Source organism: Caretta caretta, chromosome 6, assembly GCF_965140235.1.
Source record: "Caretta caretta isolate rCarCar2 chromosome 6, rCarCar1.hap1, whole genome shotgun sequence".
Classification (NCBI taxonomy): Eukaryota; Metazoa; Chordata; order Testudines; family Cheloniidae; genus Caretta; species Caretta caretta.
Window position 1 is genome coordinate 2,279,779 of NC_134211.1, and position 22,143 is coordinate 2,301,921.

Consider the following 22,143-nt stretch of genomic DNA (forward strand, 5'->3'; position numbering starts at 1 on the left):
AACCCACCAGACCCCAGACTGGGGTACAGCCTTCCCTCGAACCTTGGTAGTATGAGGGCAGAGGTAGGCCCTGTTCACGGAATTGTAGGAGGCCTCCGTTATAGTCCAGATACAGCCCCATCCCCTGGCCCATCACCCCAAAAGGAACAGACCTAGATGGGGACACCAAAGCTGTGTTTTTAAGCAGCGGGGGGAGTCATCCCCCTGCTCCATCGCTGTGTGGCTGTTTCCCAGCTGTCCCACCCCAGAGGTGGTTGCATCTCAGTGCTGGGGTGCAGAGGAGACATTCACCTGGCTCAAGAGGGCTGAGGCTGCGTGGGGGTTGCTGTTAAATGACTGGCACAGAACCACATTAGCAGTTTAATAGCAAAGTCTATTGTTCAGACCAAAAAAATACGTATATACACAGAGAATGTAAAATTCACCCAGGCCTCCTCAAAGTCTGGCATCAGGGGATGCTGCCCATCTTTCCCTAGCCACGTCCCATCTCCTCCCACTCCCTTCTCAGAGCAAGGGACAGAACCCAGGAGCCCTGGCTCCCAGCCCCGCGTCCGCCCCTGCTCTAACCCACCTGCTCCCACTCCCCTCCCAGGAGTCCTGACCCAACACCAACACCCTCTTCAACATCCTCTTCAAAGTGTCTTTGGTCCTTTTGCATTTGGCAAGCATGATTCACTTCCTGCCCCGCTCCCCCTCTGCCCCCCATGCTCTCCAGCCGGGAAGAAGGCAGGGACGAGGCTAGGTCTATGGGGAGTGGGGGGCACCCACTTCCTGCTCCTCGGGGCAGATGCGCTTCAGGGGAGGTGCCCCCATGGACTCATCATCCTCTTCTTCCAGCACCGGCTGCGGGAAGGTTGGGGCCGTCTCAAAGGGGGGTGCATCCTCTTGGCCCTTTGGGGAAACAAGGAAGGGGTGTTATACATCGAGAGAGAGCAGCCTGGGGGATGGACACCCCAGCAACCTTGGTATGCCAGCCTCGATCCCACCCAGAGATCCCCATCAACCTCCCTACTTTCTCCTGTGCCACGGGTAAGCACCCACCCCAACATAAGCAATGAGACCTGCGGGCCAATGGCCCCACCTCCACCCAACCCAACCCAACCTCCACCCAACCCAATCAGTGCCAGTGGCTCAACCTCCACCCACCTAGCCCAATCTAACCCAACCTTTGCCAACGGTTCAACCTCGACGCAACCCAGCTCAACCCAACTTTCACCAATGGCCCGACCTCCACTCGTCCCAACCCAACCCAACCTTTGCCTAACCCAACCATTGCCAATGGGCCAACCTCCACCCAACCCAACCCAACCTCCACCCAACGGGCCAACCTCCACCCAACCCACCTCCCACTCAACCCACCCCCACGTACCCTTCACCCCCATGCACCTGACCCAACACCTCCACTCCATACATCCTTCAATTCCACTCCTCCATGCATTTTCCCCCACCATGCGCTCCCCAGTCTACGCTCAACCCACCTCCATGCCCCTCACCCCTCAATTTCCCCCTGCACCTGTGACTCCAGTAGGCCTGGAACAGGGTCCTCCTTGGTCAGCATGGGGGGCTCATCCGTCCCCTCAAGTAGCAACACCCCAGAGTCTGCACCCAGATAGGAATGAAGACAAGGGAGTACCCTGGGGTTATAGGTCCTTGGTGCCAGCTCACCCCCAGTAACCCTATGGAGCGCCCCTCTGTTGTTGCCCTCCGGGAAGCACGGCCATCCGGCTGCCTGGGTCCCATCCCCTCACTCCCTTGGGCCTTGAAGTGATGCCATCCTGGATTCTGTCACGCCTGAGGAGTGCTGGGGGTCCCGGGCTCCTGGGTTCCACACGCTCCCCCCCTCCTTTGGAGGCTGGGAACATGGCCTCCCTCCTCTTCCCATCCCCCCCCACCACCATGGTACTTACCCCCTTCCTGCCCCAGCATGGGGGGCTGCGAGTCCTCTGCTTTCAGTTCCCCCAGCGGGGTGGGGGTCGCCGTCTGGCTGCGGTCGGGGGTGGGGCTGGAGCTGGTGTCTCCCCCCTTGGCCAGGGAGGTCTCAGACAATGAGCTCTGGTTGCTGTTCTCATCTGAAAAGGGGAGAGAGTTACAGGCGGGAGCCGTCTCGGATGCCTGGGTCCCATCGTTCACTCGTCTGGGGGCTGGGGACGTTGTCATCCAGGATGCCTGGTCCCATCCCCTTACTCCAGACATGATGGGCCCACTGCCATCCCAGACGCCTGGGTCCCATCCTGTCATCTCCTCAGGGCTGGAAGCACGGACTTCCCAGATGCCTGTGTCCCATCCCCTTGATCCCCAGGGCCCCTTTGAGGTGAACTCTTACGGTGCCATCCCAAATGTTCACTCCCATTCTGGACACCTGGGTGTCATCTCCTCAGTCTGGGGGGTCAGAGTCCTGAGCTGGTATTAACGGGGGATCTTAACTCCCCTGATATCTGCTGGAAAACAGTGGCAGCAGAACATCCTGCAAATTCTTCGCGTGGGAAGGGGACAGCTTTCTGATCCAGACGGCTGAGGAAACAACTCGGGGATCCACCCCGTTTGGAGCTGGCTTGGACCCAGAGGGATGAATGAGTTGCCCACGTGAAGGTGGTCGGGAATTTGGGAGGAAGCGATCAGGATCCGACAGATTTCAAGATCCTGTGGAAAGTCGGGCCTGAGAACAGCAAAACAAGGACACTGGACTTCAGAAAGGCGGATTTCCACCGACTCGGAGAACTAGCAGGCGGTGTCCCATGGAAAGACCAATTAGGAAGAAAAGGAATCGAAGGGGGCTGGCAGTTCCTAAAAGATTTAATACTAAAGGCTCGACATCAAGCTGTTCCGATGCAGAGGAAAGAGAAGAGCCCAGGTGGCCGCACGAGGAGCGTTTTAGCCACCGAAAGCTCGAAAGGGATTCAGCCAGGAGGACGCAGGACGTCTACATAGGAACCGCAGGAGCGTGTAGGGACAAAATCAGGCAGGCCAAGGCAAAGAATGAGTTCCAGCTGGCAAGGAATGCGAGAGACAAGAAGAGGTTCTTCAAATACGTCAGACAAAAAAGAAAGACCAAGGACGGCGCGGATCCGCGGCTCAGTGGAGACGGTGAGCTGCCAAGGGAAGACGATAGGAAGGCAAAGCTGCTCAAGGCCTACTTTGCTGCAGTCCTCACACACAAAATGACACGTGACCGGGCGACTCGCGAAGTTACCACAGCCCAAACCGGGGAAGGGCTGCAGATCGGGACGAGGAGAATTAGCGGAAGACCTCTCGGAGCTACTGGCAATAATATTTGCAAACTCAGGGATGAGTGAAGAGGTCCCGGAAAGGCTAGCGCAGCACCCATCTTGAAAACGGAGGAGCCGGGGATCGAGAGACCAGTCAGCCTGAGTTCGATACCTGGGAAGCTGCTGGAGAAACGTGTCAACCCTTCAATCTGTGAATACCGGGAGGATGAACGGGGTGATCACCGGCAGCCAGCATGGCGTGACCAAGAACCAAGCCTGCCAAACCAGCTTGATTTCCTTCTTTGACAGGGTAACGGGTTTGGTGGATATAGGGTGACCAGATGTGACGGAGAAAACATCGGGACACATGTGGGAAGCAAATACAAAAACAAAAAACCAGTCGGAGTTGCCAAAGCTAAAAAAACCCAACAAAAAAACCCCACTGGAGTGGGCAAAGCCGCAATATCGGGGCAAATGGTGTCCCAACCGTGCATCGGTCGGGACGCGGGACAAAGACCTAAAAATCGGGACAGTCCTCTGGCCACCCGAGGTGGATGGGGGGAATGCGGTGCGCATAATATAACCGGATTTCAGCCAGGCTTTTGACACAGTCCCACGTGACAGTCTGATAAGTAAGCTGGGAAAATGCACGCTCAACACAAATACCATGAAGTGGATACATAATTGGTTGAGTAGCTATTAACGGAATGATGTCGGGTTTCCGTAGAGATCCGTTCTGGGTCCGGCATTGTTTAACATCTTCACTAATGACCTGGCTGTAAAAATAGACAAAATTTGCAGATGACACAACGCTAGGGGGCTTGCCAACACTTTGGAGCGTAGCGGGATCTTGATAAATTGGAAAACTGGGCCACAGACAGAATGAAATTCAACACACAGAATGGGCAATGACTGCCCAGGAAGGAGTGCTGTGGACAGGGATCTGGGGGTCAGAGCAGATCACAAGCTAAGTGTGAGTCAACAGTGTCACGCTGTTGCAAAAAAAAGCAAACATCCTTCTGGGCTGTATCAGCAGGAGTGTTGTCAGCAAGACACGAGGAGTAATTCTTCTGCTCTAATTAGGCCTCAAGTGGAGTATCGGGTCCAGTTCTGGGTGCCACATTTCAGGAAGGATGTGGACAAATTGGAGAGAGTCCGGAGAAGAGCAACAAAAACGATTCAAGGTCTAGAACCCATGAGCTGTGAGGGAAGATTGAAAGAACTGGGTTTGTTTAGTCTGGAGAAGAGAAGACGGAGAGGGGACATGAGAACGGTTTTCAAGTATGTAAAAGGTTGTTACATGGAGGATGGAGAAAAATTGTTCTTCTTAACCTTTGAGGCTAGGACAAGAAGCAAGGGGCTTAAATTGCAGCAAGGATGGTTTAGGTTGGACATCAGGAAAAACTTCCTACCTGTCAGGGTGGTTAAGCCCTGGAATCAATCACCTAGGGAGGTTGTGGAGTCTCCATCACTGGGGATTTTTAAGAGCAGGTTGGACAAACCCCTGTCAGGGCTGGTCTAGATAATACTCAGTCCTGCCGTGAGTGCAGGGGACTGGACTAGATGACCTCCCGAGGTCCCTTCCAGCCCTATGATTCTAAAGACAAATGTAGGGTGCTACACCTAGGGAAGAAACACCAAATGCACAAAGAGAAGGGGGGGTAACTGGCTTGGCAGCAGCCCTGCTGGGAAGGATCTGGGAGTCGTGGTGGATCACAACCTTCGCATGAGAGTCAGCAACGTGCTGCTGTGGCAAAAACTAACTAACTAAAGCAAATGCAACGTAACAGAAGCATAATATGCCAGTCACGGGAGGGCATGGTACCGGTTCGGCCTCGGCTGGAGGACTGTCCAATTTTGGGCACCGGCGTACAGACAGGATGTGGAGAAACTGGAAAGGGTCCAGCGGCGTGACAAAGTGACAAAGATGATTTGGGGAGGATGGATAGCTCAGGGGGAGGATGGATAGCTCAGTGGTTTGAGCATTGGCTTGCTAAACCCAGGCTTGTTGTGAGTGAAATCCTTGAGGGGGCCATTTAGGGATCTGGGGCAAAAATTGGGGATTGGTCCTGCTTTGAGCAGGGGGTTGGACTAGGTGACTTCCCAAGGTCCCTTCCAACCCTGATATTCTATGAAAGTTAGTTCGGGGGGGGGGAGGGATAGCTCAGTGGTTTGAGCATTGGCCTGCTAAACCCAGGGTTGTGAGTTCAATCCTTGAGGGGGCCTTCCAACCCTGATATTCTATGATTCTGTGATCAAAGGAATGGGAGGCAAGCCACCTGAGCAAAGGCCGGAGGACCTGGGAACGTTTGGAAAAGAGGAGCTGGAGCGGGACCCATGAGGATGGTCCTCAAATACTTGAAAGGCTGCCATGAAAAGGATGGAGAAAAGTTGGCAAAGAGGGCAGGAGAAGAGGCCGCGGGTTCAAACTACAGCAGAGCAGATTGAGATGAAATCTCAGGAAACCCGTCCTGACGGTAAGAACAGGAGGACCGTGGCACGGACCTGCTGAGGGAGGGTCGTGGAAGCGTCTTCGCTGGAGGGTTTTAAGAGGAGGCTGGAGCCACCTGTCCGGGATGGTTCAGACACAGCAAACCCTGCATCTCGCCAGGGGTTGGACTAGATGACCCGGGGGGGGCCCTCCCCAGCCAGCAACGTACCGTTCAGGTCCAGCATGAGGAGGGCGGGGTTGGCCCGGGGGCTGGGCACGCGCCCCCTCCTCTCCCGGCCCTTGTGCCGCTCCCCACTGCTAGCCAGTCGCCGCTTCTCCTGCAGGGAAGGGAAGAGAGCGGGGGGGTAGAGATGGCCTCCAAATGGGGGGTGTTGGAAAGGAGGGGCGAGGGGAGCACGGGAGGGACAGACAGACGAGGGGGCAGGGTTGGGACAGACCGGCGCTCAGCCCCTCTCTCACCTCATCCCGGGGGTCCACAATGGGCACCCACTTGTAGATCCTCAGAGACGTGTCGCCCACGGTCACCCAGCGCTTCTCCCTGGGTGGGGGGAGATGAGGAATTCAATGGGGTGGATTATAGCCCTCCAGAGATCCCCCCCACCCCCAAAATCTTCAGAGATCCACCCCGCCATCGACCTGATTGTACGGCCATTCACTAGCAGAAGTAGTAGGTTATTATCCACTAGGCAGTGCTAAAGGACTGATGCCGTTAGCTAGTTGCGTTGGGAAGTTGCTGTCCTCCATGCAGAGCTAAAGAGGCCAGGCCTTGAGCAAGGAGCAGTGGTAGCTTATCACCCTCTGTCATGAGGGATGAAACCCTCACACTGCATCCTTCCAGCCCCTGAGTTAAAGCAGAGACTCCTTTAAACAGCAGCAGTAGTAAGCTGTTATCCTGATCCATGTCACACATATCATCTAGGCCAGGGTAAATAATTTGACAGCCACTCATGTCTCAGGAGCAATTTCCATAGAAAAAAGGAGGTGAACGATCAACAAAATAATTAATAAAACCATGGAATAATAATTAATTGTTCTCATTAAGAGCCTGATCCTGCATCTAGTCACAGAGAGTTCCTTTATACACGGGGATGGCTCGCCCGGCATGGAGATGCAGCCCCTTCTGGGGCGAGTCAGCTGGGGAAGGGTCGCCCATGGGGCTGGCTCGCCCGGCACTGAGATGCAGCCACTTCTGGGGTGGGGCACTGGGGCAGGGCCGCCCATCAACGCCGCAGGGGGCGCTGGTTTACCTGGCACTGAGATGCAGCCACGTCTGGGGTGGAGCAGCTGGGGCACACACCCACCCACCCCGTTGCCCACTCACCATCTGCGCACTTTCTCGATGGCCGCCATCACCTTCTTGATGTCATCCTTGGCCCGGCTGCGGGTCTCGGCCCGCACCGTGCGCCCTGACATGGGGACGGCGCCCGGGGCGGGGAGGGGGGAGAGAGGGGGGCAGCGGAGGGGAACGACACCGTGGGGGGGGAAGCCGAGAGGAGGCTCACTCGGAGTCTGTCTGTCTAACAGGCCACCCGTCCATCCAGCCCCCCACACGCCTACCCCTGTAACCAGCGATCGCCCACCTCTGCCCCGCTGGCTGCCTGGCTGGGACCTAGCGCTGCGGCCCCACAGACCCCCCCGCCCCCCGCTCCTATCGCCCCCCTTCCTGTCTCTGCCCCCCTTTGCCCCCGCCTATGGATCCCTGCCCCCGCAGCCCCCCTCCCGCTCCCCCTGTCCGGACGGCTGGGTCTGTCCGGCGGCCCCGGTCCCGGTGGCCAGGCCGGAGCGCGGCGCGGCGCGGCGCGGCTCGGCTCGGCTCGGCTCAGCTCGCTGCGAAAGGGTGGAGCGGAAGCAAAACTCTCCGGCTTCCGCGAGCCGAGCTGGGGCCTGCCGCAGGGGGGGGCAGAGGAAGGCGGAAGGGGAGGCGGGTCGGAGCCAGGACTCCTGGGTTCTCTCCCAAGCTCTTATCCGGGAGGGGAGGGGAGTGGGGTCTAGTGGGTTAGAGCAGAGGGGCTGGGAGCCAGGACGCCTGGGTTCTCTGGCTCGCGTTACAATTCCCCTCCCCAGGAGAAGCATAGAACCCAAGCATTCTGGGTCCCAACCCCCACTCCCCTCCCAGAGCCAGGGAGAGAACCCAGGAGTCCCGGCTCCCAGCCCCCCACCCCCACCGTAACCCGCCAGATCCCACTCCCCTCCCAGAGCCAGGGAGAGAACCCAGGAGGCCTGGTTCCCAGCCCCCCCTCGTCTAACCCACCAGACCCCACTCCCCTCCCAGACCTGGGGAGAGAACCCAGGCGGCTCCCAGCCCCCCCCCCCAACCCACTAGACCCCACTCCCCTCCCAGAGCCAGGGAGAGAACCCAGGCGTCCCGGCTCCCAGCCCCCCCCCCTCTAACCCACTAGACCCCACTCCCCTCCCAGAGCCAGGGAGAGAACCCAGGCGGCTCCCAGCCCCCCCCCCCAACCCACTAGACCCCACTCCCCTCCCAGAGCCAGGGAGAGAACCCAGGCGTCCGGGCTCCCAGTCCCCCACCCCTTTCCCACGCCCACCCCCACAGTTAATCCTGGAAGCGGCTTGGAAGGGATTACAACGGAGGGGCTCGGATGTCTACACTGAGGTCATTGTGCGTCGCTGACTCACACCGGAGGTGTGTGTGTGGGGGGGGGTGTCACCATGACCTCAGCCTCACAAGGGAAGGTATCTCCAACCTGCTAGGGACCGAAGTGGGGGAGGGGGGGTCGGGTCGGGAGTGAGGGGCCCGGGCAGAGCTGGGTGTGCCGGGAGCTTAGGTGGCCCTTGTGTCTTTCTGCCCCTCGTCCCTGCACGTTTCACAAATAAAGAGACGTAGAAAAGTCATGAAACATCTTGCAATAGCTGGCGGAGGGGGGGGGTCTCTGCGATGTTACACAGGTCTGGGTCATATAAGGAGTGAGGGACACAAAGAAAGGAGTTAAATGTACAAAGAGCTGGGGAGAGAACCCAGGAGTCCTGGCTCCCAGTCTCCCCCACCCCTCGAACCACTAGACCCCACTCCCCTCCCGCAGCTGGGAAGAGAACCCAGGCGTCCTGGCTTCCAGCCTCCCTGCTCTAACCCACTAGACCCCACTCCCCCCAAAGGTGATAGATGGGTGTATGGGGCTGGCTGGATGGGGGGATTATTGGACGGGGGTTAGCTAGAGAGTGGTGCGTGGGGGTGGATGGATGGGGTGGGGTAAGGTAGAGAAGGGGTGGGGGTGGAGGGGGAGGAGGTTAGCAAGAGAGCGGTGTGTGGGGTGGATGGAGGGGGAGGGGTAAAATAGAGAGGGGTGGGGATGGATGGGGGAGGGGTACGATAGAGGGGGTGGGGGGTGGGTGGAGGGGGTAATATAGAGAGCGGTGTGGGGGTGGATGGAGGGGAGGGGTACGATAGAGGGGGTAGGGGAGGCTGAGGGGGTAGCTAGAGAAGGGGGATGGGGGTGGATGGAGGGGAGGGGAGGGGTATGATAGAGGGGGTGGGGGAGTGGGGGGGAGGGGTAGCTAGAGAAGGGGGTGGCGGGGAGGCCCAGAGGGGCGCAGTGAGGGACACACAGCGCCTGCCCCCCGGCCCCCCCCCCAGGCCCGGGCGCACCGCGGCCCCTTTAAGCCGGCTCAGGAATGTGTTTATGCCGGAGGCTGTCCCCTCTCCCCCCCCCCCCCCCCGCCCGCACATGGAGGGACGGGGCCCGGGCGGGGGGAGCGGAGCAAACAGCAACTCCCCCCATTCCCCCCCACCTCCAGGGGCTGCTCACCCCCCCCCCACACACACACCCCCGGCCCGGGCTGGGGCTGCTCCAGGCCCGGCTAGCCCTGAGCTCAGCCTCCTGGCATCCACGCGGGGCGGGGGCGGGGGCGGGGGGGAAGGGGGGACTGGGAGGGGATATAAACCCAGGGCCCCCGCCCCCAGCCTGGCCTCTGCGGGACAGCAACAAGTGCGCACGGCTGGGACAGCATGGAAGTGCTGACAGGTAGGGGAGCCAGGACTCCTGGGTTCTTTCCTTGGCCCTGGGAGGGGAGTGGGGTCTAGTGGTCAGAGCAGGGGGGGGGGGGCTGGGACCCAGGACTCCTGGGTTCTGTCTTTGGCCCTGGGAGGGATTTGGAGTCTAGTGGGTTAGAGCTGGGGTAGCTGCAGGAATCCTGGGTTCTTTCCCTGGCTAGGGGAGGGGAGTGGAGTCTAATGGGCTAGAGCAGTGGGAGCCAGGACTCCTGGGTTCTGTCCCCACCTGTGTATGACTCAGTCCCCCCTTATTTGGGGGACATTCCTGGGTCCCGGGACATTCCTGGGTCAGCTTGCACAGTGGAAGTACTGAATTGGGGGTGGGAGTAAGGGTTTAGATGGGACCGGGTGTGAGCTGGTGAGGGCCTGGCTTCCCTGAGGAGGGCTCCGGGCTCGGGGGTGGCTAACAATTGGGGAGAGATGGAGACAGTTTGGGGCAACCAGGGCTGGGGTACATGCCAAGAGCTGAGGAACCCCAAGAGGACCCCATACCCTGTAGAAACTTCTCCAGATCCTTGCCACCACTCTATACTTCTGGCCGCCAGCCCCAGGTCTTCTTCTACCGTCCTCCTCATCTTCCCTTCCACAGAGCTAACCCACTTCTGTCCACCTACCAGTTCCTGCCCTGGAGATGTCTCTGCGGGGCAAGCCAGAGGGGCAACGTGGACTCTGCTGTCCGCCCAGCCACCTGCCAGGTTGGCGGCTCCTCCAGGCTCCATCTCTAGGGTGGGGTGGCCCCTAGCTAATGATTGACTGGTGGAGCTTTGGGCGCCAGAGGAATCTGGGTAGGGACAGAGCGTGACGCGCGCGGTCAAGTCTCGAACCCAAAGCCCATGACGTGCTCATTGAGACCCACCAACGCGACCACCCAAGGCTGGGGGTCAGGACTGAGGGGCATCTGCAGAGCTGTGGCTGGTGGAAGACCCACTCGACCGCTCTGTTTCTTCCATCCTGGAGGGGAGGGCACAGGGGGTGTTGCTTATATATGCTCTAACCAGGAGGCCATATTCCCTTCCTGAGAACCCAGGAGTCCTGATATGCAGCCCCCACCCCCTCCCACTAGACCCCACTCCCCTCCCGGGGCCAAGGACAGAACCCAGGAGTCCTGGCTCCCAGCCCCCCTTGCTCTGACCACTAGACTTCGCAGAGCCGGGGATAGAACTCATGACGTGGTGGCAACACCCCCCAGGAGATTGGCGTCACCCAAGGTGGAGAAGGGTCCCAAGCGATGGTGCTTCCACAGGAGTCCTCTTCTCTGCCTTGGCCAGCTCCTCCGGCCTGGGCAGATACCCACTGCGGTGCCTGCGTCACCCTCCTGCAGGGCTGGGGCTGGCAAGGTTCTCGGGCCGTTGGGACATCCCCGTAGCTAGTCGGGCTGGGAACCTGGCCGGGCGGGGGCTGACAGCTGGGACGTGACCAGCTGCCTGAGAGTGGGGGCGGGCATGGGCACTGCCTGGCACAAGCTCATCATGCTCTGAGATCAATGAAGGGGGGGGTTAGACAGGGGGGCTCTGGGAGGGGAGTGGGGTCTAGTGGGTTAGAGCAGGGGGGCTGGGAGCCAGGACTCCTGGGTTCTCTCCCCGGCTCTGGGAGGGGAGTAGGGTCTAGTGGGCTAGAGCAGCGGGGGCTGGGAGCGAGGACTCCTGGGTTGTATCCAGATCTCTGGGAAGGGAGTGGGGTCTTGTGGGTTAGAGCGGGGGGGCTGGGAGCCAGGACTCCTGGGTTCTCTCCCCGGCTCTGGGAGGGGAGTAGGGTCTAGTGGGCTAGAGCAGCGGGGGCTGGGAGCGAGGACTCCTGGGTTGTATCCAGATCTCTGGGAAGGGAGTGGGGTCTTGTGGGTTAGAGCGGGGGGGCTGGGAGCCAGGACTCCTGGGTTCTATCCCAGCTCTGGGATGGGAGTGGGGTTTAGTGTGTTAGAGCAGCAGGGGCTGGGAGCCAGGATTCCTGGGTTCTACCCAGATCTCTGGGAGGGGAGTAGGGTCTAGTGGGCTAGAGCAGCGGGGGCTGGGAGCCAGGATTCCTGGGTTCTACCCAGATCTCTGGGAGGGGAGTAGGGTCTAGTGGGCTAGAGCAGCGGGGGCTGGGAGCCAGGATTCCTGGGTTCTACCCAGATCTCTGGGAGGGGAGTAGGGTCTAGTGGGCTAGAGCAGCGGGGGCTGGGAGCCAGGACTCCTGGGTTCTATCCACAGCTCTGCTGTGACTTTTCCTCCCCTCCAAGGGAGCTGCTGCTCGTTCTGGTGCGTTGGCTCAGGACAATGGGATCTCTGGTGCTTGCCTGGGAGGTAAAATATTGAGGACAATATGGGGTGGGGTGCATCTGACACCTGGCGGGGGAATGGGTCAGCAGGGGGTGTTCTCCCTGGACAGTCAGAGCTGGCCCGAATGCCCCCGAGCAGTGCTGGGGTAGCTGTGCTATGGGGCAGGAGGTTCAGTAGGGGGTATCCCCCCCCCCGGACAGTCAGTGCAGGACCCAGTGTCCCCGTGTGGCGCTAGGAGGCGCTGTGCTGCAGGCAGATGGAAGGAACCGTTGCGTGGGGCTGGTCCCCAGCTGCCCCACCCCAGAGGTGGCCGCATCTCAGAAGTATTTTTCCAAGCAGGCGGAATTTCCCAAGATGAATTTTCTCTCGAGGTGGCTTCTGAGCCCAGGAGCGCGCGCCAAAGGCTTGTGGCTCGGGGCGTGAGCGGAATTAACCCTTGGTTCACTCCCTCTCTCCAGTGGATCGCGCCAACCCGCTGTCTTCCGCCTCCTCGCCCTCGTCCCTCTCCCAGCAAGAGGTAGCCACCAAGATCAAGCAAACCCACAGCCTGACGGTGCTTCTGAAGCACCGCTCTGAACAGCTGCTGGCAGAATATGTGAGCATTGGGGAGGGGGGTAGCACTGCCCCCTGCTGGAGGGGTCAGAGTCCTCTGTGTGCGTGTCCCTGTTACACAGTGGCCTGCAAGGTTTTCTTCTATTCCCGGGCTTCAATCCCAGGGGAGACCATCTCCTTCTGTCCCCTGCTGGTGAGGCGCCCTTTTTGGCTCCTGAGTGAAACCATGACATCCGCCTGAGTCTGTGGACAGTCTGGCACGATGGCTGTGAGTGGGGGAAGCTGCCCCGTGCAGCCCAAAAAGCGGTTAACTCTTGAACCTAATGATGGCGATTCAAGTATTAAATTTGTCACAGATTTCACTGCTGCTCCTACAGCTCAAATGCTTCTGACAGCTTCCTGGGGCCCCAGTCCTCTCCCAGAGCCACTGCTAAACCCAGGAGCTGTGGGTCCCAGTCCCAACTGCTCTAACCTCTAGACCCCACTCCCCTTACAGAGCTGGGGATAGAACCCAGGAGTCCTGACTCAGTGTCTCTCTGTTCCAGGTGCGTCACCAAGGAGAGCCATTCAGCAGTCCAGATTTCCAACCCCCTGCCATGGCAGTCCCCGGGCTGCCCTCGCCCTCTGTCCCCCCCGAGGCCTGGCTGGCACTGAGCGATGAGAAGCGGCTCTGGCACCTAGCCGTGGCTTATGCCACCCTGCCCGGACTCCTGGGTTCCGTGCGGCGGCAGCAGGCCGACCTCAACCCTTTGGCTTCGGAGCTGCACCGGCAGCTGGAGGCCGCGGCCCGTCAGTGCCGGGGGCTGGCTGGGAACTTGGAGGGGATCATGGGCGCCTTGGGGGTGCCAGGCCCCCCGCCTCCTTCCCCCAGCCTGGGCAGCCCTGCCACCAGCGCCTTCCTGGCTAAGCTGAGCGGGTACCACGTGTGCCGGCTGCATCGGGACTGGGCCAGGCGGAGCCACGAAGCGCTGGGGCTTCTCCACACCAAGTACCCGCTGTGAGTGCCCCCATCCTCCCCTCTGCCCCCCAGCTACCCTTGCCCTCCCCCCACCTGTCTCCCCTGGGAACCCCTGGCTCCTGCCCCCCAGATATCCCCTGCCCCTGTCACCCCCCAGGTCCTGCCCCCCATCTGCCCCTCAGATAATCCCTGCCGCCACACAAACCCCCCTTGCATCTGCCCCCAAGTACCCGTACCCCAACCATTCCCCCAAGAAACCTCCTGCTCCCCCATCTGCCCCCCCCAACCCTCTGCCCTTACTGCTCCAACCTCCGACTCTCACAGCCTCTCCTCCCCACCCCTCACTGCAAACCGCTGGGGGGGGGTCTCCCTTCCCCCAACTCCTGCCCTGGTATACACACTTCCCCGAAGGGGCCCTGCCCCGCTGAACTCTGGGGGGGGTGGGGAATCGGCCCCAACTCCTCCCTCCCTGTCAATACAGACATTTCCCCCCTGGTTTATGCAGAGGGGTTAGGAGGAGTCCCCTCTGCCCCCCGACAATAGTGGGGGACCCCCGCCCATAAATGTGGAGGTGATGGGGCGGCCTTTGACACACACCCCACCTCCCTCCCCCCCCCCCCCCAAAACTGTAGTTCATACTGTGGTATGTTCTTACCAGAAAACACAGTGTAATTATTATTAATAAAGTATTTTTAGTAGAAGCTCACAGTGTGGGAAGTTTGCTTTTGGGGGCACGAGTGTGTTCTGGCTCCCAGCCCCCCCTGCTCTAACCCACCAGCCTCCACTCCCCTCCCAGAGCTGGGGAGAGATCCCAACACAAGCGTGTTATCTCAGAAAAACCAGAGCTTTTATTGAGTGTCGAAGAAACCAGCTTTACCGACATTCCCGTGCCGCGATTGCAGACAAAGAGACATGGGAGAGTTTACAGGAATTCCAGCACTGCCCCCTGATGGGGGGAAGTGGGGCTGTGTTTGCGTCTCTCTGTGTATGCGTGTGAGAAAGACTACGGCCCTCTACCGGCTAGAATCAAAATTGCTCCACTATGTTTCATATTCCCCATACTGCTAATGGAGGTTCCCCTGAGCTCAGACAGAAGTAGCCCATGTTTTTAAGGTAGACAACCTTCTTTCTATCTGGGCTGCTACGCACCCACCACTGGAATAACAGCCCTGAGCAGATACACAACTTGTAGAGAGACAAGTGTTGGACAGTAGAAGCATCTAGGCTTATTGTAACAATCAAGTAGCGACATCCACAAAAGTCAATAAATTAATACAGTATTCAAGGAAATTCCACAGGTAGCAAGACTTGACCATGATTTCTAAGGCATCAGATTTTAGGGCTTGCAACATCCTTATGGGCATTCCTGAGCAGCTGTTCCCCAGCTGCCCCACCCCAGAGGCAGCTGCATATTAGCACTGGCTTGGATTCCCACCTTGGTACCGCACATCACTTTATAAAGTGCTCCTTGAACATTTCTCTTGGTTCCCTTCAGTAAACCGACAGTAATTTTGTCTTGACCAGGACTCAAGAGGTGTCCAAAGTATTAGAAGCCCGAAACTCAAGTCAACGTTCATGTGTCTGTTAAATAATATAAATAATCCAGATAAATGTTTCTTTTGGGCATAAATATGATGGGATTTTAAAATATATATTCGAACATAAGAGCGGCCAGACTGGGTCAGCCAAAGGTCCATCTAGCCCAGTGTCCTGTCTTCCAACAGTGGCCAATGCCAGGTGTCCCAGAGGGAATGAACAGAACAGGGAATCATCAAGTGATCCATTAATATTCTTTACACACACGTAATGGATTTTGTGGCCTAGGACTTGAAGCCATGGACTTCAGAGGCCAACAGGAAGGGCATAGTCAAGCCAACAAGAAGTGTATTGACCATCTTCTACACCAACAGGAAGTGCATGACCCAGTCCATAGGCCAACAGGAAGTGTATTGGCCATCCTCTAGGCCAACAGGAAATGCATGATCCAGTCCATAGGCCAACAGGAAGTGTATTGGCCATCCTCTAGGCCAACAGGAAATGCATGACCCAATCCATAGACCAACAGGAAGTGCATTGGCTATCCACTAGGCCAACAGCAAGTGCATGGCCCAGTCTATAGGATCACAGGCAATCCATGGCCCAGCCAATGGGAAGTGCATGGCCCGGTCTATAAGTCAACAGAAAGTGCATTGGCCCAGCCAACAGGAAGCATCCTCTAGGCCAACAGGAAATGTATGGTCCGGTCTCTATGCTCACAGACAGTGCCTGGCGTGGCGGCACCTCCTAGGCCGGGTACTTGGCCTTGAGCAGGGTGAAGTCACGCACAGTCCGGTCGACCCAGCCATGGAACTCCCGGCATACCACGTAGCCCCGGCACTTCTTCTCAAATGCCCCCACCCCGGCTGCCTCTGAGGTCAAAGGGTCTGTGGCCAGGGTCACCGGGATGCCCATGGCAGCCATAATGGAGGTCAGGTTGGCCAGGAGACCTCGTGTCCGGGCCCGGGCAGTGCCCAGCATGGCCAGCAGCTCAGAGCAGTCGGGGCACAGCTCATCTTGGTCATCCCACACCAGCTGGAGGAAGGCGTCAAAGGTGGCGTACGCCCCGTAGTTCTGTGCCAGCCGCTCCGCGTCGCCCATGGTGCGCCAGGCCAGGAACGGGAAGGAGGCCACCGGCACCCCTGCCCACCGTAGCCCCAGGGCGCTGAAACCGGGATCACTGAATGGGGAGCCCTGGGCGTTCAGCTGTTGGGGGGGAGACACAGAGAAAGGGGGGGTCAGGGCATGTGCTGCCCTCCCCCAGTAGCTTACCTGCCACGACTCCTATCCTACCCTCAGTTCCTGTCCCCCTCCCCCAGCTCCACCCCAAGATTGATTCAAATCTCCCCATTCCCTCCCCACAGAGACCCCACCTCCTCCCTCGACACCCCCCAATTCCCCATCCTGGGAACGGGGACTGCATAGACATGCAGAGGGTAGAATGGGAGGGGGAGAGAGCTGGGTCCTCTGGTGGGGATTCCCATGGGGCTGGGAGGGGGGAGGCGCGGACCTTACCCCATCACCACCCGGCACCACCACCCCAGCGCTGGAATTGCTGGCTGGAATCCAGGCTACAGAGAGCGTGCTGGCTGGGTGCTCAGCTGGGCGTGACTTCCTGAGCTGGCGTCTTCCAGCTTGGGGTTGGTGCCAAGGGGCCCCAGGTGGGGCGGCCAAAACATGACCTCTCCCACCCCCCGCGTTGTCAGGGGGTGAAGGCTCTCGACAGAAGGTCAAGGCCACTGGAGGATTCACCAAGAGACTGGATTAAATCAAGCATATGTGTCGTCCCCGGGCAGGGAACTGGCTGGCTCAGGGGGCGGGGAGTGGGACAGGGGGCCTATCCCCCCTCCAGGGGTGCTGGCTAGAGAGAGTCGAACCCAGACCTCCGGACCCATGAATTAGGCTGCGTTTTAGTCACGGGTATTTTTTAGTAAAAGTCATGGACAGGTCACAGGCAGTAAACAAAAATTCACAGCCCGAGACCTGTCCAGGACTTTTACTATATACCCCGAACTAAAACTAGGGCCGGGGGCCATGGGTGCTGGGCAGGGGTGGCCCAAGACCCCCACTGGTGCTGGTGCTGGGGGAGGGAGGGTTGGCGGGGCTGGCAGGCTCCCTTCCCCGGCTCTGACCGCCTCCCTTCCCCGGCTCCTCGGTGGAAGGGCCGGGGGCTCTGTGCGTTGCTACAGTCACAGGCGCCGGTTCCGCAGCTCCTATTGGCCAGGAATGGCAGCCAATGGGAGCTGCAGGGGCGGTGCTTATCAATGCGGGCAGTGCGTGGAGCCCCCTGGCCCCTCCTCCTAGGAGCTGCTGGGACATGCCGGTGGGAGCCAAGGAGCTCCCCCTCTCAAGATAAGCACCGCCCTGCACCCCAGCCCCCTCCCCCAACCCTGAGCCCCCTCCCACCCCCAAACTGCTCCTGCACTCCATGACCTCCACGACAGACACGCAGCCTTACCCATGAATGGCCCTAGAGGCCTCCGAGCCCCCTCCCCTGGGGGCCCAGCACTCACGTAGATGTTGAGCAGCTTCGTGGTGTTGGCCTGCAGCAGTCGGGCCAGGTTGTAGGTCTGAGAGATGGTAGTAGCACTGGGAGTGCGGTCGGGACGGGCCAGCTGGACCAGGACCAGGGACACAAGCAGATTCTGGGCTGCAAGAGTAGCATGGAGGAGAGGCTTAGTAGGGGAGTCAGCCATTGGCCTGGCCTGTCACAGCACCCTCCCTCAGCCTGAGACATGCTTCTGCTGGGATCCCACCTCTCCCACCATCCCTCTGCTCTGGGTCATGGCAGCCACTTCGTCCTCTGCTGGGATCCCACCACCCCCACCATCCCTCTGCTCTGGGTCATGGCAGCCACTTCTTCCTCAGCTGGGATCCCACCACCCCCACCATCCCTCTGCTCTTAGCTACGGTGGCCACTTCGTCCTCTGCTGGGATCCCACCACCCCCACCATCCCTCTGCTCTGGGTCATGGCAGCCACTTCATCCTCTGCTGGGATCCCACCACCCCCACCGTCCCTCTGCCCTGGACTATGAGAGGCCCCTCCCCCAGAAGCCTCTTCCACCTGCCCCTAGCTCTGGGCTATACCAGCCTGCTGCCCCCTGATGGAACCCCTATCTGGCCACTCTGCTATTTAGTCTGCATTCTGGGTCCCCAATCCAGTGCTGAGCCAAACTCCACTCCGGGATTTCCCTGTGACTCCCCCAGCTGGGCCCCTGCAGCTGTCAATGGACAGATTGACGGGGAGGAACTAAATCCAGAACCGGATTTCCACACCTGTCCGGATTGGAGATTGTGCATTGTATATTACCCTCTGGGAGGGGAATGGGATCTAGTGGGTTAGAGCGGGGCAGGCTGGGAGCCAGGACTCCTGGGTTCCATCCCTGGCTCTGGAAAGAGAGTGGGGTCTAGTGGGTTAGAGCAGGGGGAGCTAGGAGCCAGGACTCCTGGGTTCCATCCCCAGCTTTGGAAAAGGAGTGGGGTGTAGTTGGTTAGAGCAGAGGGGCTCGAAGCTCAGTTAAATCTGCCCCAGGGGCCTGGTGCAGGGGCACTTACCTAGAGTGGAAGGCATATCTGGAGCCCTGGCATCCAGAGGGTGCCAACAGGGGTGTGGCCCCCCAAATTATTTCCTTTGCCTCCTAGTGGCTGATCCTGGCACTGCCTCTTCTTGCCCCCTAGTGGCTAATCCCGGCACTGTCTCCTGTTGCCCCTTAGTGGCCAGTCCCAGCACCTCCGCTTCTTGCCACCTAGTGGTTGATCCCAGCACCCGCCCCACTGAATTCTCTGTCTGTGCTGGGAGCTTCCCAGGGGCTGCTCTGGGGCCAGGTCTCGTCTGCTACCTGAGCCCTAGGGGATGTGGCTGCTTTATAGGCAGGCCGGGCCCTGTTCCACCCCCCCCCCACGAGGGCACACGTCTCCTGCCAAGAGCAGGGTGGGAGCGGGGAAGGCATCTGGCTTTCCTGGACTCTGTTTCCAGGAAGGGAGAGGGGAATGGGGCAGGGTGCGGCATGGGGCAGGGAGTCGTGGGGGTGGGAGGGGAGAAATTGCAGGTGTGTGGGTTGGGATTGCGAAATGGCTCTGTTTCGTGCGAGGGAAGGAAGGAAGGAATGGGAAAGTGAGACTGTGTCTGGGGGATAGACACACCCCACCCTGAAAGTCCCAAAGCCACATGGGGTGGGACGGGGGCGGGGGAGCTAACCCTGCAGATTCTTCCTCCTTCTCTGTCCCTTCCCCCGGTCCTCTGGCTTTGCATCCCCAGCCCCACTCCAACAATCCCCCTTCTTCATTCCACCCCTCCTCCCATTCCTAGATGCCCCTCCCCCAGATTGCCCCAGGACCCACAGCCCCCTCGGCCAGCCTTGGGCACGGTGCCCCCAGGGCAGATGCAAGTGGAGGGCTCGACCCACCCCACAAGGGGGCACCGGCGGCCAGGACCCTTCCCTCAAGGCAGTAATGTGGGATGAGAAGCGGTGAGAGCTGGGGGGGGGGGGAGCACAGGGAGGGGTCCCATTGTGACAGGCATAATAGGTGCCCAGGCTGTGCCAGCCAACGGCAACTGGCATCTCTGCACGTCCTCGCCAGATTGGGTTTCCAGCCACAAAGCAACCGGGGGAGCAGGAAAGAATCCAGCAGAGGAGAGGGGGTGGGAGCCAGGACTCCTGGGTTCTAGCCCGGGCTCTGGGAGGGGCATGGGGTCTAGTGGGTTAGAGCAGGGGGGGCTGGGAGCCAGGACTCTTGGGTTCTATTCCTGGCTTTGGGAGTGGAGTAGGGCCTAGTACAGGGGTTGGCAAACTATGGCCCCGTCAGGGCTTTGGATCCGGCCCGTGGGATTGTCACCCCTGTGGTCCCGTGGGCCCTGCACCGCTCCCAGAAGCGGTTGGCAACATGTCTCTGTGGCCCCTGGGGGGACGGGGGGGAGAGGGCTCTGTGCACTGCCCTCGCCTGCAGGCACACAGGCCCGCCCCCCCCCCCGCAGCTCCTATTGGCTGGGAACAGGGAACCATGGCCAATGGGAGCTTCAGGGGAGGTACCCACAGGCGAGGGCAGTGTGCGGAGCCCTCTGCCCCCTCTACCCCAGGGGTTTGGTGCTGACTGATGCCACGCCGGAGCTGCTCCAGGTAAGTGCCACCGGGCACCCCCAACCCCTGCCCTGAGCCCCCTCCCGCACTCTGCACCCCCTCCTGCACCCCAACCCCCCTTCCCCGAGTCCCCTTGTACACCCCACACCCCTTCTCTGCCCCAACCCGTTGCCCTGAGCCCCTTCCTGCACACCATACCCCCCTCCCACACCCCAGCCCTCTGCCCCAACCCTACATTCAAGGCCCTGCATGCAACTTCCCCACCCCGATGTGTCCCTCTGGCCAAAAAAGTTTGCCCACCCTGGCCTAGTAGGTTAGAGTGGAGAGAGCTGTGGGTCAGGATTGAGAGGCCCCAGCAGAACAAATAAGAAACCCAAGAGTCACCTTTATATGTGAGATAGTTTATTTCCAGCACCAGTTCTATTCTTCTCACAAACGCAGACCTCTGGCCTGGTAGCCCCCCGACCTTACTGGGGTCGATATGACCCACGATTTTTTTGCTCATGGTGAGGAGAGGAAATGAGGCACGTATATGCCTGTGAAGGCTCAGAGGGGTAAATCCTTCACCACCCCAGGCATGGTGGTTTCCTCTGACTGGTGGATGATTTCCAGTCAGAGTGAGGACACTCCCATGCCCAGGATTGAAAGCCCCAAGACATCCTGGTCTCGTCCTATCATTTGCATATTGGTCACTTTCCAGTCTTCCCCACACCCCGTCACAGACCCCCCACTGACATCAAAAACAGAATTATTTCCTTCCCTGCCACACACTCCCACACTGATGGGGAAACTGTGGCAGCTGAAAGCAGGAGGGGCTGGGAGCCAGGACTCCTGGGTTCTAGCCCCAGCTCTGGGAGGGGAGTGGGGTCTAGTGGGTCAGAGCAGGGGGGGCTGTGAATCTCTGGGTTCCATCTCTGGCTCCAGTAGGGGGGTGGGGTCTTGTGATTAGAGCAGAGGGGCTGGGACTCAGGACTCCTGGGTTTGATCTCCAGTGCTGGATGGGGAGTGGGGTCTAGCAGTCGGAGCTGGGAGTCAGGACTCCTGGGTTCCATTCCCAATACCAAAACCAACGATCTGCCCAAGTTTTGTCCACAGCTGCTACAATTTTGGGCACGGGCTGAGAGTCGACAGAATGCGCGTCACCTACAAACGGGCGAGTCGGGAGGGTTTAGATGGTCAACGAGAGGAAAGAGAGACTTTCCCAGGGTCTAGCCGGAAATCCTAAAGTGTTTCATGACGGGGTATAATCAAACAATACAGCCCTGCTAACACCCGGCCACTCGGCTCCCTTCCTCTCTGCCTGGAATTTAGCACCTGCTAAGAGTCCCCTCACTTTCCCCATCCCTTGCCCTTCGCCTTTATTTATTCTAGATAATTTCCTTTTTGTAACTCTGCCTTGGTGGGGAATGGAAACACAACGGGGCATGAAAGGAGCCCCAGATCCTGGGAAGAGAATCTGCGGTGGTCAGGGAGAAAAAAGGGAGAGGCCTTTCCCCTCTAGGGGGCGCTGGCTCCGATCTGGCCCCAGGGCAGGGGGCTGGCTGGCTCAGCAGGATGGGGAATGGGAGACGGGGCCTTTCCCCTCTAGGGGGCGCTGGCTCCGATCTGGCCCCAGGGCAGGGGGCTGGCTGGCTCAGCAGGATGGGGAATAGATGGGGCCTTTCCCCTCTAGGGGGCGCTGGCTCCGATCTGGCCCCAGGGCAGGGGACTGACTGGCTCAGCAGGATGGGGAATAGGAGATGGGGCCTTTCCCCTCTAGGGGGCGCTGGCTCCGATCTGGCCCCAGGGCAGGTGGCTGACTGGCTCAGCAGGATGGGGAATAGGAGATGGGGCCTTTCCCCTCTAGGGGGCGCTGGCTCCGATCTGGCCCCAGGGCAGGGGGCTGACTGGCTCAGCAGGATGGGGAATGGGAGACGGGGCCTTTCCCCTCTAGGGGGCGCTGGCTCCGATCTGGCCCCAGGGCAGGGGGCTGGCTGGCTCAGCGGGATGGGGAATGGGAGACGGGGCCTTTCCCCTCTAGGGGGCGCTGGCTCCGATCTGGCCCCAGGGCAGGTGGCTGGCTGGCTCAGCGGGATGGGGAATGGGAGACGGGG

General features: G+C 59.7%; 3 protein-coding genes across 8 annotated transcripts; 1 reads left to right on the forward strand and 2 right to left on the reverse strand.

Moving 5' to 3' along the window:
- Positions 1-352: 352 nt before the first annotated feature.
- Positions 353-7,298, reverse strand: BCL7C (BAF chromatin remodeling complex subunit BCL7C). The gene is made up of 6 exons (XM_048855642.2): positions 6,980-7,298; positions 6,118-6,196; positions 5,867-5,975; positions 1,908-2,069; positions 1,514-1,599; positions 353-891 (listed from the first exon to the last, which is right to left on the reverse strand). The coding sequence occupies exons 1-6, from the start codon at positions 7,069-7,071 to the stop codon at positions 745-747; spliced, it is 675 nt and encodes a 224-aa protein (XP_048711599.1). The 5' UTR covers positions 7,072-7,298; the 3' UTR covers positions 353-744.
- A 2,066-nt stretch (positions 7,299-9,364) lies between these two features.
- Positions 9,365-14,136, forward strand: CTF1 (cardiotrophin 1). 6 transcript variants are annotated; one of them, XM_048855644.2, is made up of 3 exons: positions 9,365-9,638; positions 12,384-12,442; positions 13,023-14,136. In XM_048855644.2, the coding sequence occupies exons 1-3, from the start codon at positions 9,623-9,625 to the stop codon at positions 13,476-13,478; spliced, it is 531 nt and encodes a 176-aa protein (XP_048711601.1). In that variant the 5' UTR covers positions 9,365-9,622; the 3' UTR covers positions 13,479-14,136. The 6 variants fall into 6 exon arrangements, with proteins under 6 accessions (XP_048711601.1, XP_048711600.1, XP_074985269.1 ...); XM_048855643.2 differs by having other exon boundaries at positions 9,510-9,638; positions 12,384-12,520; XM_075129168.1 differs by lacking the exon at positions 9,365-9,638 and adding an exon at positions 9,736-10,362.
- Positions 14,137-14,235: 99 nt separating this feature from the next.
- LOC125637839 (cardiotrophin-2-like) lies at positions 14,236-18,543 on the reverse strand. Its single transcript, XM_048852875.2, has 3 exons — positions 18,528-18,543; positions 17,485-17,621; positions 14,236-16,177 (listed from the first exon to the last, which is right to left on the reverse strand). The coding sequence occupies exons 1-3, from the start codon at positions 18,541-18,543 to the stop codon at positions 15,719-15,721; spliced, it is 612 nt and encodes a 203-aa protein (XP_048708832.1). The 3' UTR covers positions 14,236-15,718.
- Positions 18,544-22,143: the final 3,600 nt, after the last annotated feature.

Excerpts from the sequence above, each read along its gene's own strand:
- BCL7C (XM_048855642.2), bottom strand. The coding sequence starts at position 7,071 with ATGTCAGGGCGCACGGTGCGGGCCGAGACCCGCAGCCGGGCCAAGGAT. Across the intron at positions 6,197-6,979 it reads ATCGAGAAAGTGCGCAGATG|GGAGAAGCGCTGGGTGACCG; the intron begins GTGAGTGGGCAA and ends CCCCCCACCCAG. Across the intron at positions 2,070-5,866 it reads CCTCATGCTGGACCTGAACG|ATGAGAACAGCAACCAGAGC; the intron begins GTACGTTGCTGG and ends TCCCCTTTTCAG.
- LOC125637839 (XM_048852875.2), bottom strand. Across the intron at positions 16,178-17,484 it reads CGAAGCTGCTCAACATCTAC|CTGAACGCCCAGGGCTCCCC; the intron begins GTGAGTGCTGGG and ends CCCCCCCAACAG.
- CTF1 (XM_075129166.1), top strand. The coding sequence starts at position 10,299 with ATGTCTCTGCGGGGCAAGCCAGAGGGGCAACGTGGACTCTGCTGTCCG. Across the intron at positions 10,363-12,383 it reads TCCGCCCAGCCACCTGCCAG|TGGATCGCGCCAACCCGCTG; the intron begins GTTGGCGGCTCC and ends CCCTCTCTCCAG. Across the intron at positions 12,521-13,022 it reads AACAGCTGCTGGCAGAATAT|GTGCGTCACCAAGGAGAGCC; the intron begins GTGAGCATTGGG and ends TCTCTGTTCCAG.